Source organism: Heterodontus francisci, chromosome 3, assembly GCF_036365525.1.
Source record: "Heterodontus francisci isolate sHetFra1 chromosome 3, sHetFra1.hap1, whole genome shotgun sequence".
NCBI lineage: Eukaryota > Metazoa > Chordata > Chondrichthyes > Heterodontiformes > Heterodontidae > Heterodontus > Heterodontus francisci.
In genome coordinates, this window is record NC_090373.1 from 202,342,240 (window position 1) to 202,357,681 (window position 15,442).

The 15,442-nt window shown below is 46.4% G+C and overlaps 1 protein-coding gene across 1 annotated transcript in view; it reads right to left on the reverse strand.

Moving 5' to 3' along the window:
* LOC137367179 (dynein axonemal heavy chain 8-like) overlaps window positions 1–15,442 on the reverse strand; it is a 2,062,041-nt gene that overhangs the window by 2,017,706 nt on the left and 28,893 nt on the right. The window contains exon 3 of the mRNA XM_068028615.1: window positions 2,646–2,780. Coding sequence (XP_067884716.1) covers window positions 2,646–2,780 — 135 coding nt within the window. The remainder of the gene's footprint in view (window positions 1–2,645; window positions 2,781–15,442) is intronic.

Below are 15,442 nucleotides of genomic sequence, written 5' to 3' on the forward strand. Positions count from 1 at the left end.
GCCCAGCACATCAGTGCTAAAGGTAAGGCTGAAGCATTTGCAACCAACTTCAGCCAGAAGTGCTGAGTAAATGATCCATCACGGCCTCCTCCTGAAGTCCCCAGCATCACAAATGCCAGTCTTCAGTCAATTCGATTCAGTCCACATGATGTCAAGAAACGACTGAAGGCACTGAATACTGCAAAGGCTATGGGCCCTGACAACATTCTGGCAATAGTACTAAAGATCTGTGCTCCAGAACTTGCTGCACCCCTAGTCAAGCTACAACACTTGCATCTATCCAGCAATGTAGAAAATTGCCCAGATATATCCTGTACAAAATTACCGCCCAATCATTCTACTCTCAATCAGTAAAGTGATGGAAGGTGTCGTCAACAGTGCTATCAAGCAGCACTTGCTCAGCAATAACCTGCTCACTGACTCTCAGTTTGGGTTCGCCAAATGGACTGCTGTAGATGGGTAATAAATGCTGGCCTAGCCAGCGACACCAAAATCCTATGAATGAATAAAAAAAAAAGCCACTCAGCTCCTGACCTCATTACAGCCTTGGACAAAAGAGCTGGACTCAAGAAGTGAGGCGAGAATGACTGCCCTTGACATCAAGGCAGCATTTGACTGAGTACGGCATCAAGGAGCCCTAGCAAAGCTGGAGTCAAAAACTCTCCACTGGATGAAGTCGTACCCAGTGCAAAGGAAGATGGTTGTGGTTGTTGAAGGTCAATCATATGAGGTCCAGGACATCACTGCAGGAGTTCCTCAAGGTAGTGTCCTAGTCCCAACCATCTTCAGCTGCTTTATCAATGGCCTTCCTTAAATCATAAGGTTAGAGGTGGAGATGTTCGCTGATGATTGCACAATGTTCAACACCATTCGCGACCCCTCAGATACTGAAGCAGTCCGTGTAGAAATGCAGCAAGACCTGGACAATAACCAGGCTTGGGCTAATAAGTGCATTCACGCCACACAAGTGCCAGGCAATGACCATCTCCAACAAGAGAGAATCTAACCATCTCCCATTGACATTCAACACCATTACAACCGCTGAATTCCCCCACTATCAACATCCTGGGGGTTACCATTGACCAGAAACTGAACTGGAGTAGCCATTTAAATACCGTGGTTACAAGAGCAGGTCAGAGGTTGGAGTCCTGTGGCGAGTAGCTCACCTGCTGATCCCAAAGCCTGTCCACCATCTACAAGGCACAAGTCAGGAGTGTGATGGAATACTCTCCACTTGCCTGGACGGGTGCAGCTCCAACAACACTCAAGAAGCTCAACACCATCCAGGATAAAGCAGCCTGCTTGATTGGAAGCCCATCCACTATTATTCACTCCATCCACCACCAATGCACAGCGGCAGCAATGTGTACCATCTACAAGATGCACTGCAGCAACGCATCAAGACTCCTTAGACAGCACCTTTTAAACCTGTGACCTCTACCAACTAGAAAGACGAGCAGCAGCATGGGAACATCTGCACCTGCACGTTCCCCTCCAAGCCACACACCATCCTGACTTGGAACTATGTCGCTGGGTCAAAATCCTGGAACTCCCTTCCTAACAGCACTGTGGGTGTACCTACCTCACATGGACTGCAGTTCAAGAAGGCAGCTCACCACCACCTTGTCAAGGGCAATTAGGGATGGACAATAAATGCTGGCCTAGCCAGCGACTCCCATATCCCACAAACAAATAAAAAAAGAATCATCGTCCATTTCCCCTTTGCCTCTCCCCATCGTGCCTCTGCATTGCCCTGTCCTTTTCCAGAACACTGCATTTTTTCCTTTCAAATGTTTATCCAATTCACCAGTATAAGTTATTATTGGGCTTGCTTCCACCAACCTTTCAAGTGTATTACAGATCACAACATTTTGTGTAAAAGAGATGTGAAAAACTTCCAAGCCTAAATGAACAACTGTTATTTCAGAGCGACTCTGCCATGTACTTTCCACTCAAGTCCAGCTGCCTTGAGTCCATTTGGCAATAAGATAATCTCCCCATCAATGTTCCCTCTAAGCTGCACACACACCGCGCAGTGAAACAAGCAGGCCGCACACAGACAATGTTCCCTTTAAAAAGTGCACAAGCACAGCCGCACAGTAATCCTCAATGGACTGCGCAGTGCAACAGGTTGCACACAACAAATAAAAATTAGAGGGAACTTTGCTCCTCACTCAAACAGGGAGGCATCCATGATCACAGTAAACTGAGTACTGATGACTGTGGGAGAATCGCTTGGAAGTGGTAATGACCTGGAACCCGCTACCTACGAGGTTGGTGGAAGCGGAGATGATCAATGATTTCAAAATGAAATTAAATGGGTACTTGAGGAAAATAAACTTGCAGAGCTATCGGGATAGTGCAGAGGAATGGGACAGACTGCTTTGCTCTAGAGAGCCAGCATGAGGTCAAAAGGCCAAATGGCCTCCTTCTGTGCTTTAATGACTCTATGACTCCTGCGATCATTAAATGAGGTCAAACAGAGATATTGTCGATCCACAGTGACTAGAAAATGAAGACCACTGACTGTTGTCCCTGGAACTGAACCCCCACAAATGCCTTCACAGGAAGTGAATTACAAAGAGCCAAAAAGGGAGGCATGACCAAAGTAAGATATTTCAAACATATAAAATAACATCACTTACAGATAAGGAATCCAAAATAAATTCTTCAACTTCACTTTTCTGCAGTTGTAGTCTTCTAGCCAAGATCTCAATCACGTATCGATGTGTTTGATCGAGTTTCATTTTTCTTCTCTCCCTGGCTTCCCTGTATCTTGCCTAAAAATCAGAAGTGAAGAAAGAAAGATAGCACCTTTTATAACCACCAGATATCTCAAAGCGCTTTTTAGCCAAGTCACTGCTGCAAAGGTAAGAAATGCGACAGCCAATTTGCGCACAGCAAACACCCACAAACAGCAATGTGATAATCACCAAATAATTTGGGTTTTTTTGTTATGCTGATTGAGGAATAAACATTGGACAGGACACCAGGGATAATTCCCCTGCTTTTCTTTGAAATAGTGCCAAGGGATCTTTCACATCTACCCGCGCAGGCAGATGGGCTTCAGTACCACACTGGTGTGTCAGCTTTGACTTTTGTCCTCAAGCCTTGGATTGGACTTGAACCCAGAACATTGCAATATAGAGGGGAAAATGCTACCAACTGAGCCACAGCTGACAGCATAAAACAGGTCAATTAAATACCCTTGTAAAAAGTCCCGAACCAATGTATTTTTCATTTCTTAAAAACATCCTAAAATACCACAGGAATTAGTCCTGTGCTCAATAGGAAGAATAACAATGACACAGATAAAACTGTGAACCCAGGATATCGGAGTGTCCTTAGATATATCGTACAAAAGGTACCTTCCTTGTACCAACATATCCAGAATGAGCTTTGCTTGGCATCTGAACCATACTGTATTTTACCTGACTATGAGTAAAAAAAACACAATTGTTTTTAGTCTTTCAGAAGAATGAAAGTATCATTGTCTCGAACTTTGGCCACTTAGCAAATCATTTATCGGGCAGTAAGCAGCCTACTAAGTGCACAGAGACTTCCAACCAAATATCCACCACCATGTTGGGTAAGGAAGTAGCCCGTGCATGCCAGCAGCATTCAAAGTGGGAATTAACAAGCGCAGGTGAGAGTCTTGCTATGCTTGGAGGATCTGTTTTCCATTTTAGATCACCCACCACATCATTTACCTTGTGCAGACCTCATTCAGCACAACAAGACAATAGCCAGCATTAAGGCCCAGTTGCCAGCACTATTTAAAGGCATTGTGCAATACTTACAGATTAGCAGCTGGTTTATATTTCTAGATAATGTTCAGCTTCTTGGCATTTTTTTTTTTACGAAGTTCCAGCACTCTTTAAAGTTCACTTTGTGTGACAGAGAGAGAAAGAGATTTTGCGGCTTTTGCATTATTGCTTTTTGCCTCACAAATAGTCTGGCTGCAAAATCACTGGTGCTTTTGAGAAAAGAGAACATGTGAGAGCAGAAGTTGCCAGAGGAGAGGAGCAAAAGCAGAACACTAAACAGGAGGCCATATCCACAGAGTCTTCAGGGAGGATTTGTTCCCTGAAGGTAGCAATGCAGGTCAATAGAGTGGTCAAGAAGGCATACGGCATGCTTTCCTTCATCGGACTGGGTATTGAGTACAAGAGTTGGCAGGTCATGTTACAGTTGTATAAGACTTTGGTTCGGCCACATTTGGAATACTGCGTGCAGTTCTGGTCGCCACATTACCAAAAGGATGTGGATGCTTTGGAGAGGGTGCAGAAGAGGTTCACCAGGATGTTGCCTGGTATGGAGGGCGCTAGCTGTGAAGAGAGGTTGAGTAGATTAGGATTATTTTCATTAGAAAGACGGAGGTTGAGGGGGGACCTGATTGAGGTGTACAAAATCATGAGAGGTATAGACAGGGTGGATAGCAAGAAGCTTTTTCCCCAGAGTGGGGGATTCAATTACTAGGGGTCACGAGTTCAAAGTGAGAGGGGAAAAGTTTAGGGGGGGATATGCATGGAAAGTTCTTTACGCAGAGGGTGGTGGGTGCCTGGAACGCGTTGCCAGCGGAGGTGGTAGACGCGGGCACGACAGCGTCTTTTAAGATTTATCTAGACAGATACATGAATGGGCAGGAAGCAAAGAGATACAGACCCTTAGAAAATAGGCGACATGTTTAGATAGAGGATCTGGATCGGCGCAGGCTTAGAGGGCCGAAGGGCCTGTTCCTGTGCTGTAATTTTCTTTGTTCTTTGATTGCCTCACTAAACTTGACTCAGTATCAAAGAACCAATTTCACCAAGGAGGATGGTTATTTTTATTTTATTTAGAGATACAGCACTGAAACAGGCCCTTAGGCCCACCGAGTCTGTGCCGACCAAGAACCACCCATTTATACTAACCCTACAGTAATCCCATATTCCCTACCACCTATCTACACTGGGGGCAATTTACAACGGCCAATTTACCTATCACCTGCAAGTCTTTGGCGGTGGGAGGAAACCGGAGCACCCGGCGAAAACCCACGCGGTCACAGGGAGAACTTGCAAACTCCGCACAGGCAGTACCCAGAATTGAACCCGGGTCCCTGGAGCTGTGAGGCTGCGGTGCTAACCACTGCGCTAAGCCTGATTCAGGCACAGCTGTAGTCTCAAAACAAATCATGTACTCACATGGTTACCGGCTCCTTCAACTTTTATGCCACGTGGTCTTTCAGCCTACAACAGGTGGTATCAGCAACATCTTGCAGTTTGCAGTACACCAATGTATCAGGGAGGACCTCAACACCATGTGAAACACTTACACACCTTTCTCCTTGACAACAGCAAAGTAGGACGGATTTCACCCTCATGGTAGCCTTCCCCGTTACTGAGTCAGAGTCATTTACAGCAAAGGAGGCCATTTTGCCCATCGAATCCCTGCCAGCTCTCCATGGATCTATCCAGTCAGGCCCACTTCCCTGCTCAATCCCTATATCCCTGCATGTTTATTTCCTTCAAGTGTCCATCCAATTTCCTTTTCAAATCATTGATTGTCTCTGCTTCCGCCACCTTCATGGGCAACGAGTTGCAGATCATTACCACTCGCTGCGTAAAAAAAGTTCTTCCTCACATTCCCCCGCATCTTTTGACCAAAACCTTCAATCTGTGTCCCCTAGTCCTTGTACCATCAGTTAATGGGAACAGAGACTACACACATATTGCCTTGCATGTTCTTTATAACCAGCTCTGCATCTTCAATCAAAAGGATTCTACCACCGATTTGTGACCAAAGGCAGTGCACAATGGAGGTCTGTGTCTGCTATTCCAGGAGCAATCATGACTCTTTCATTCTGCACCAGACCTCTGTGCCAACTTGTCACCAACCAGGCTGCCAAGTTCAAGGCTAGCTACTGGTTGACCAGGGTTATCCAATCCAAAATAAACATAGAAAATGCTGGAAATTCTCAGCAGGTCAGCAGCACCGATGGAAAGAGAAACAGAATTAACAGACTATATTTTGCATTGCAGGCAGGGCTCCCGGCGCCAGGCTGAAAAGACCTGGGAGGGAGGAGCGCGGGGAGGAGGGGTGGGAACCCTACCTCAGCCATTTTGAAGCCGAAGTGCCCAGCACCGGGATCTCTATCCTTTTAAAGTGGGGATCCTGTTTTCAATAGCTGGCAGTTCAGCAGTCCACCAGTAGCAGTGGCCACTGCCGGTACTGCAGAGGGCTGGACCCAGGCCCAGTGAACCCCAGACCTGAGGTGAGGCAGGGTCATCGGGGTCTTCCGAAAGTTCCCAGCTTGGGGAGAGGGGCGGGGGGGGGGGGGGTGGGTGATGGGAGGGTGGAGCCACGGAGTTGTAGATTTTGCCGGAGGGGTCCTCCATGGGCCACAGACCACGCACAAAGAGCCATCTTCTAACATGGACCTGCACTGAATAGACCACTGGCCTCTTGAAGATATGCTTCTGCTGCCTTGACCAGCCAGTTACCCGTACCCATCGCCTGCCCCTCCAAGCCTGCAGGGAGGGCATCTTGTAAAACAAGATTAGATCACAGCGGCAACAGGAATAAGCCCTTAAGTGGCCATTATTTTTTTTTTATTCATTCATGGGATGTGGGCATTGCTGGCTGGGCCAGCATTTATTGCCCATCCCTAATTGCCTTGAACTGAGTGGCATGCTAGGCCATTTCAGAGGGCAGTTAAGATTCAACCATATTGCTGTGGGTCTGGAGTCACATGTAGGCCAGACCAGGTAAAGACAGCAGATTTCCTTCCCTAAAGTCATAGAGTTATACAGGACAGAAACAGGCCTTTTAGCCCATCGTTTCGTGCCAGCCATCAAGCACCTATCGATTCTAATGACATTTTCCAACACTTGGCCCGTAGCCTTGTATGCTATGACGTTTCAAGTGCTCATCTAAATACTTCTTAAATGTTGAGGGTTCCTGCCTCTCTCACCCCTTCAGGCAGTGCATTCCAGATTCCAACCACCCTGTGGGTGAAAATATTTTTACTCAAATACCCTCTAAACCTCCTGCCCCTTACCTTACATCTATGTCCCCTGGTTATTAATCACTCTGCTAAGGGAAAAAGTTTCTTTCTATCTAACCTATCTACGCCCCTCATTATTTTGTATACCTCAATCACATCCCCCCTCAGCCTTCTCTGTTCTAAGCAAAACAACCCTAGCCTTTACAGTCTCTCTTCATAGCTGAAATGCTCCGGTCCAGGCAACATCCTGGTGAATCTCCTCTGCACCCTCTCCAGTGCAATCACATCCTTCCTATAGTGTGGTGCCCAGAACTGTACACAGTACTCCAGCTGTGGCCTAAATAGCGTTTTATACAGCTCCATCATAACCTCCCTGCTCTTTTATTCTATGCCTCGGATGATAAAGGCAAGTATCCCATATGCCCTCCTAACCATCTTATCTACCTGTGCTCCTGCCTTCAGTGATCTACGGACAAGCATACCAAGGTCCCTCTGACCCTCTGCACTTTCTAAGGTCCTACCACCCATTGCATATTCCCTTGCCTTGTTAGTCCTCCCAAAATGCATCACCTCACACCTCTCAGGATTAAATTCCGTTTGCCACTGCTCTGCTCATCTTACCAGCCCATCTATATCGTTCTGTAATCTAAGGCTTTCCTCCCCACTACTTACGACACCACCAATTTCGTGTCACCTGCGAACTTACTGATCAGACCTCCTATATTCAAGTATACTTCATTAATGTACATTACAAACAGCAAGGGTGTCAGCACCGATCCATGCAGTACACCACTGGTCACAAGCTTCCAATCGCAAAAACAACCCTCGACCATCACCATCTGCCTCCTGCCACAAAGCCAATTTTGGATCCAATTTACCAAATTGCCCTAGATCCCATGGCCTCTTACCTTCTTAACCAATCTCCCATGCGGGACCTTATCAAAAGCCTTACTGAAGTCCATGTACATTGCATCAACTGCTTTATCCTCATCTACACACCTAGTCACCAGCTCGAAAAAGTTAATCAAGTTTGTTAGACATGATCTCCCCCTGACAAAGCTAAGCTGACTATCCCTGATTAATCCCTGCCTCTCCAAGTGGAGATTAATCCTGTCCCTCAGAATTTTTTCCAATAGTTTCCCAACCACTGATGTTAGACTCACTGGCCTGTAATTACCTCGTTTATCCCTGCTACCCTTCTTGAATAATGGTACCATATTTGCTGTCCTCCAGTCCTCTGGTACCTCTACTGTGGCCAGGGGGGATTTGAAAATTTGTGTCAGAGTCCCGGCAATCTCTTCCCTTGCCTCACATAGCAGCCTGGGAATTTATCCACTTTTAAGCCCGCTTTAAGCACCAACACCTCCTTTTCAATGCTAATTTGTTCGAGTAAATCACAATCCCCCTCCCTGATCTCTACACCGACATTGTCCTTCTCCATAGTGAACACAGATGAAAAGTAATCATTTAAAACCTCACCTACGCCCTCCAGCTCCACACACAGATTGCCACTTTGGTCCCTAATGGGCCTTACTCTTTCCCTGGTTATCCTCTTACCCTTAATATACTTATAAAACTCCCTGGGATTTTCCTTTATCTTGCCCGCCAGTGTTTTATCATGCCCTCTCTTCGCTCTCAGTTTTTTTTTTAAGTACCCCCCCCTCCCCCCTACACTTTCTATACTCCTCTAGGGCCTCTGTTGTTTTCAGCGCTCTGAATCTGCTATAAGCTTCCTTTTTTTTCCCTGATCTAATCCTCTATATCCCTTGACATCCAGGGTTCCCTGGACATGTTGGTCCTACCCTTCACCTTTATGGGTACATGCTGGCCTTGAACTCTCACTATTTCCTTTTTGAATGACTCCCACTGGTCTGATGTCGACTTTCCTACAAGTAGCTGCTCCCAGTCCACTTTGGCCAGATCCTATTTTATCACATTGAAATCGGCCTTCCCCCAATTCAATACCTTTATTTCCGGTCCATCTTTCTCCTTTTCCACAACTACCTTAAATCTTACAGAGCTATGCTCACTATCCCCAAAATGCTCCCCCACTGACACTTCTACCACTTGTCCAGCTTCATTCTCCAGGATTAGGTCCAGTACCACCCCTTCTCTTGCCGGACTTTCTTTGTACTGGCTCAAAAAGCTCTCCTGTATGCACTTCAAGAATTCCGCCCCCTTTAAGCCTTTTGCACTAAGACTATCCCAGTTGATATTGGGGAAGTTGAAATCCCCTCCTATTATTACCCTATTATTTTTATATCCCTCTGAGATTTACCTACATAACTGGCAGGATCTGGAGAAACAGAGTTAACATTTCAGGTCCGTGACCTTTCATCAGAACTGGCAAAAGTTAGAAATGCAATGGACTTTCAGCAAGTGAAAGGGGGGTGGGGGAAGAACAACAAAAGGGAAGATGTGATAGAGCGGAGACAAGAGAGATTAAATTGCAGAGATGTCATGGAACAGAAGACAAAGTGAGTGCTTATAGTTGCAGCAAAAGTAAAAGCACGAGTCCAATTCGAGTGTAAATGGCAGAATAATGAACAGTTCTAACCAAAAGCAAAGCATCGACTGACTCCCTGGACCTGAGAGAATCTTCGACTGCACCCACATAACTATCAAGGAACCAACAGACCTACCAGCCAGATTCCTGTACAGAAAGGTCGACTACTCATTGAGTGGTCTGTGACCACAGGAAGCGCATCTTGCAGGTCTGCACCCAGTTCCCAGGCAGCTGTCATGACCCTTTCATCTTGCAAGCATCCCAGGTACTGCACCTCTTCAGGACCACATCCCGGCTCCATGGGTGGCTGCTGGGGAATAAAGATTATCCCCGAAGGAGATGGCTGCTGACGCCCAGAATCCGATGGGGACAGGCGCTACAATCAGAGCCATCTCCTAACACGGACCAGCACTGAACAGTCCATTGGCCTCTTGAAGTTACGCTTCCGTTGCGTTGACCAGCCAGGGTCCTGTATCATCGTGGCCTGCTGCACCCTGCACATCATGACACTGGGAAGAGACTTGGAGATGGATGAACAGAAGGAAGAGGATGAGGAAGAGATAACTCCAGAGGTGGCTGGCGCCCACGCAGCAGAGAACGCCTGGCAATGCCAGCTCAAACATCAGGGTGAAATGCAGGCTGGCATGGCTGCTATGGGCCACGCTAATTCAGCAGCTCTTCATCTGATTTCCGCCAAGCCTTGCAGCTGATGCCCCCACAATTCACCTTCCAGCATACAAAGCTATTTTTCCTCTATGACCCTTAACTGTGAGGTTGCATTGGCAGCCATGAATATGCAGAAAGAGGGTTCCTCTATCCATCTGTCCAAAATCATAAGGATTGTGCATATAACATTCTCAAGGCTCCATGTTCCCACCACCAGCCCCACACAGCAATGTCCCCTTTTGAAATGAGACAACACTTGTCACAGTGGTGAAATAAGTAAGTTACATTGTGAGGCAAGTGACCTATCAGACATAAGTAGACAATAGCACCCAGGTAACCCAATAAGTGAATTCAGCACAGTGGTGCATTCCGCTCCTTAACACCTATACGGGGTGCTCCTCTTGTGGCAAAGGATGAGGTGGAGGCAGCCTGCTCCCTCCTATCTGCCACCAGCTGAGATGCCTGTGGCGTCTGTCCTCATTTCAGATGTGCCTGTAGGGCACAGAGCAGGCTCCTGCTTTGCAGGGGTACTGAGGGATCGCCCCTTCATCTGACGACAAGAGCATCTCACCCCTTTGCTAGCGCCTGTGAATGCTAGAAGCAGTCACCGACTGGTGGCATCCACTCAGATCACCTTTGCGCCATCAGCGACATTGTGTGGACAATGCTACGGAAGAGTTTCACTCTTTCTTTGCATATCAGCATGCTGCTCCTTCACCCAGAGTGGTGCTGCACTTGGCTCTCCTCGAGGTCACCCAGTCTCCCAATGGAGAAGCTCATGTAATTGAATCCTTGAGTCATAACAAAGCACATGCATTGCATGGGCTCCTCAATAACTTAGGGAACTCCAACAAACAAGAACCTATCTGCCTCTGATTCTCGAGGAAAGCCCTCCTTGCCTACGACACCCAAGGCCCTGCATCTATGCCCAGCGAAGCTTCGTTGTGTCTGTCGTCGGTCCTTCTAGGGGGGACTGCCGACAGGTGACTCTGCCTCACCCTCCTCACGCTGTGATTGAATATAGGTGTAATAGGCTTAATTAGGTAGAATTTAGATATAGTTAATATATTATACCTTTTAGAATTAGAGATTGAATAAATGGTCAGCTTTCAAAACTCACTGAAATTCCCCTTTAAGAAGGTAGAGTTAAAACTTTCAAGGTCCCTGTGATAATATGTGAACCAAAAACAAGTTGGAAAATCCATTTCAGTGTTTCTGTTGCCAGGGACTTGGAAGATAAGCACACATTGAAATATCCTGTGTGGCAACAGTAAAAGGTAGCTATAACTTTAATGAATTGATGGTGTTGGTAAATGTAGGCAGATTGACCCACATAGAGAGTTCAACCTGCCATAAAACACAATTATAGACAATAAAATAATAAATTAGAAAAGTGCTTACAGGAACAACAGGTCAAGTAAAGCCAATTATAAAACTTTTGACCAGATAAATGCTCACAACTTCAACAGCAGGGGAATTCCAACAAAATATTAAGTGGAGATGTTAGTTAATGATATTCCCATATATGGATCTTGAAAACAAGAAAAACACACACAGAAAACTAACACCTATATGCTCAAAGGTCAGATGACACCTGAGACACAGGATAAACATGAGGGCATCTGAAGCAAAAAGTGGAAGTGTTGAATTCCTCAAACAATACTTCTCACCCTATGATTTACTCGGGAAATTTAAGGTAAAAGTATACTTTAAATTTGGATGGACATTCTAAGATATTCTGATGTAACATTAGCAAGGTTAAACTTTTGGATTCTGTGTAAGAAATACGATTATATGTTGCATCTCTTAATAATATTTAATATTGTGATATACTTATCCACTTATCCAGAGCAGTGGCACCATGGCTGGCACTGTTGTTGAGCAGGGACGGACAAAGTGCAGAAGAGCAATAGTTATAGGGGACTCTATAGTCAGGGGCACAGATAGGTGCTTCTGTGGACGTGAAAGAGACTCCAAGATGGTATGTTGCCTCCCAGGTGCCAGGGTCAAGGATGTCTCTGAACGGACAGGGGGAATTCTGAAGGGGGAGGGTGAACAGCCAGAGGTTGTGGTACTCATTGGTACCAATAACATAGGCAGGAAGAGTGACGAGGTCCTGCAGGGGGAGTTTAGGAAGTTAGGTAGAAAGTTAAAATACAGGACCTCCAGGGTTGTAATCTCAGGATTACTCCCTGTGCCATGTGCCAGTGAGGCTAGAAATAGGAAGATAGTGCAGCTAAACACATGGCTGAACAGCTGGTGAAGAAGGGAGGGTTTCAGATATCCGGATCATTGGGATCTCTTCAGGGACAGATGGGACCTGTACAAGAAGGACGGGTTGCATCTAAACTGGAGGGGCACAAATATCCTGGCTGCGAAGTTTGCCGGCGTCACTCGGGAGGGTTTAAACGAGTGTGGCAGGGGGGTGGGAACCAGAGCAGTAGGACAGCAAGTGAAATAAATGAGGGGGAACTAGTAAATAAGGCAAGTAAGACTAAGAGGAAGAGCAGGCAGGGAGATGTTGCGGAGCACAGCGGGACTGGTGGTCTGAAGTGCATTTGTTTCAATGCGGGAAGTATAACAGGTAAGGCAGATGAACTTACAGCTTGGATTAGTCCTTGGAAATATGATGTTGTTGCTATTACAGAGACTTGGTTGAGAGAAGGACAGGATTGGCAGCTAAATGTTGCAGGATATAGAAGCATCAGGCGGGATAGAGGGGAATGTAAAAGGGGTGGGGGAGTTGCATTACTGGTGAAGGAGAATATCACAGCTATACTGCGGGAGGAGACCTCGGAGGAGTCATTCAGCGAGGCAATATGGGTGGAGCTCAGGAATAGGAAGGGTGGTCACGATGTTGGGGGTTTTCTACATGCCTCCCACCAGCCAGCGGGAGGTAGAGGAGCAGTTACGTAGACAGATTTTGGTAAGATGTAAAGGTAACAGGGTTGTAGAGGTGGGTGATTAAATTTTCCCCTATATTGACTGGGACTCACTTAGTGCTAGGGGCTTGGATGGGGCAGAATTTGTAAGGAGAATCCAGGAGGGCTTCTTGAAACAATATGTAGATAGTCCAACTAGGGAAGGGGCCGTACTGGACCTGGTATTGGGGAATGAGCCTGGCCAGATGGTCAAAGTTTCAGTCGGGGACAATTTCGGGAACAGTGACCATAATTCCGTAAGTTTTAAGGTACTTGTGGATAAGGATAAGAGTAGTCCTCGGGTCAAGGTTCTAAATTGGGGGAATGCTAATTATAACAATATTAGGCAGGAACTGAAGAATTTAGATTGGGGGCGGCTGTTTGAGGGTAAATCAACATCTGACATGTGGGAGTCTTTCAGTTGATTAGAATCCAGGACCGGCATGTTTCTGTGAGGAAGAAGGATAAGTTTGGCAAGTTTCGGGAAGCTTGGACAACGAGGGATATTGTGAGCGTAGTCAAAAAGAAAAAGGAAGCATTCGTAAGGGCTGGAAGGCTAGGAACAGACGAATCCCTTGAGGAATATAAAGACAGTAGGAAGGAACTTAAGCAAGGAGTCAGGAGGGCTAAAAGGGGTCATGAAAAGTCATTGGCAAACAGGATTAAGGAAAATCCCAAGGCTTTTTATACATATATAAAGAGCAAGAGGGTAACTAGGGAAAGGGTTGGCCCACTCAAGGACAGAGAAGGGAATCTATGTGTGGAGCCAGAGGAAATGGGCGAGGTACTAAATGAGTACTTTGTATCAGTCTTCACCAAAGAGAAGGACTTGGTGGATGATGAGCCTAGGGAAGGGAGTGCAGATGGTCTCAGTCATCTCATTATCAAAAAGGAGGTGGTGTTGGGTGTCTTGCAAAGCATTAAGGTAGATAAGTCCCCAGGGCCTGATGGGATCTACCCCAGAATACTGAGGGAGGCAAGGGAAGAAATTGCTGGGGCCTTGACAGAAATCATCGCATCCTCATTGGCTGCAGGTGAGGTCCCAGAGGACTGGAGAATAACCAATGGTGTTCCTTTGTTTAAAGAAGGGTAGCAAGGATAACCCAGGAAATTATAGGCCGGTGAACCTTACGTCAGTGGTAGGGAAATTATTAGAGGATTCTTCGGGACAGGATTTACTCCCATTTGGAAACAAACAAATGTATTAGCGACAGGCAGCATGGTTTTGTGAAGTGGAGGTCGCGTCTCACTAATTTTATTGAGTTTTTTTGAGGAAGTAACGAAGATGATTGATGAAGGAAGAGCAGTGGATGTTATCTATATGGACTTCAGTAAAGCCTTTGACAAGCCCTCATGGCAGACTGGTACAAAAGGTGAAGTCACATGGGATCAGAGATGAACTGGCAAGATGGATACAGAACTGGCTCGGTCATAGAATACAGAGGGTAGCAGTGGAAGGGTGCTTTTCTGAATGAGGGCTGTGACTAGTGGTGCTCCGCAGGGATCAGTGCTGGGACCTTTGCCGTTTGTAGTATATATAAATGATTTGGAGGGAAATGTAGCTGCTCTGATTAGTACGTGTGCAGACGACACAAAGGTTGGTGGAGTTGCAGATAGTGATGAGGATTGTCAGAGGATACAGCAGGAGATAGATAGGTTGGAGACTTGGGCGGAGAAATGGCAGATGGAGTTTAATCCGGACAAATGTGAGGTGATGCATTTTGGAAGGTCTAATGCAGGTGGGGATTATACAGTCAATGGCAGAACCCTTAGGAGTATTGACAGGCAGAGAGATCTGGGCGTACAGGTCCACAGGTCACTGAAAGTGGCAACGCAGGTGGATAAGGTAGTCAAGGAGGCATATGGCATGCTTGCCTTCATCGTTTGGGGCATAGGGTATAAAAATTGGCAAGTCATGCTGCAGCTGTGCAGAACTTTAGTTCGGCCACACTTAGAATATTGCGTGCAATTCTGGTCGCCACACTACCAGAAGGACGTGGAGGCTTTGGAGAGGGTACAGAAGAGGTTTACCAGGATGTTGCCTGATCTGGACGGCATTAGCTATGAGGAGAGGTTGGATAAACTTGGATTGTTTTCACTGGAACGATGGAGGTGGAGGGGCAACATGATAGAGGTTTACAAAGTTATGAGCGGCATGGACAGAGTGGATAGTCAGAAGCTTTTTCCCAGGGTGGAAGAGTCAGTTACTCGGGGACATAGGTTTAAGGTGCGAGGGGCAAAGTTTAGAGGGGATGTGCGAGGTAAGTTCTGTGCACAGAGGGTGGTCAGTACCTGGAACTTGCTGCCGGGGGAGGTGGCGGAAGCAGTACGATAGCGACGTTTAAGAGGCATCTTGACAAGTAC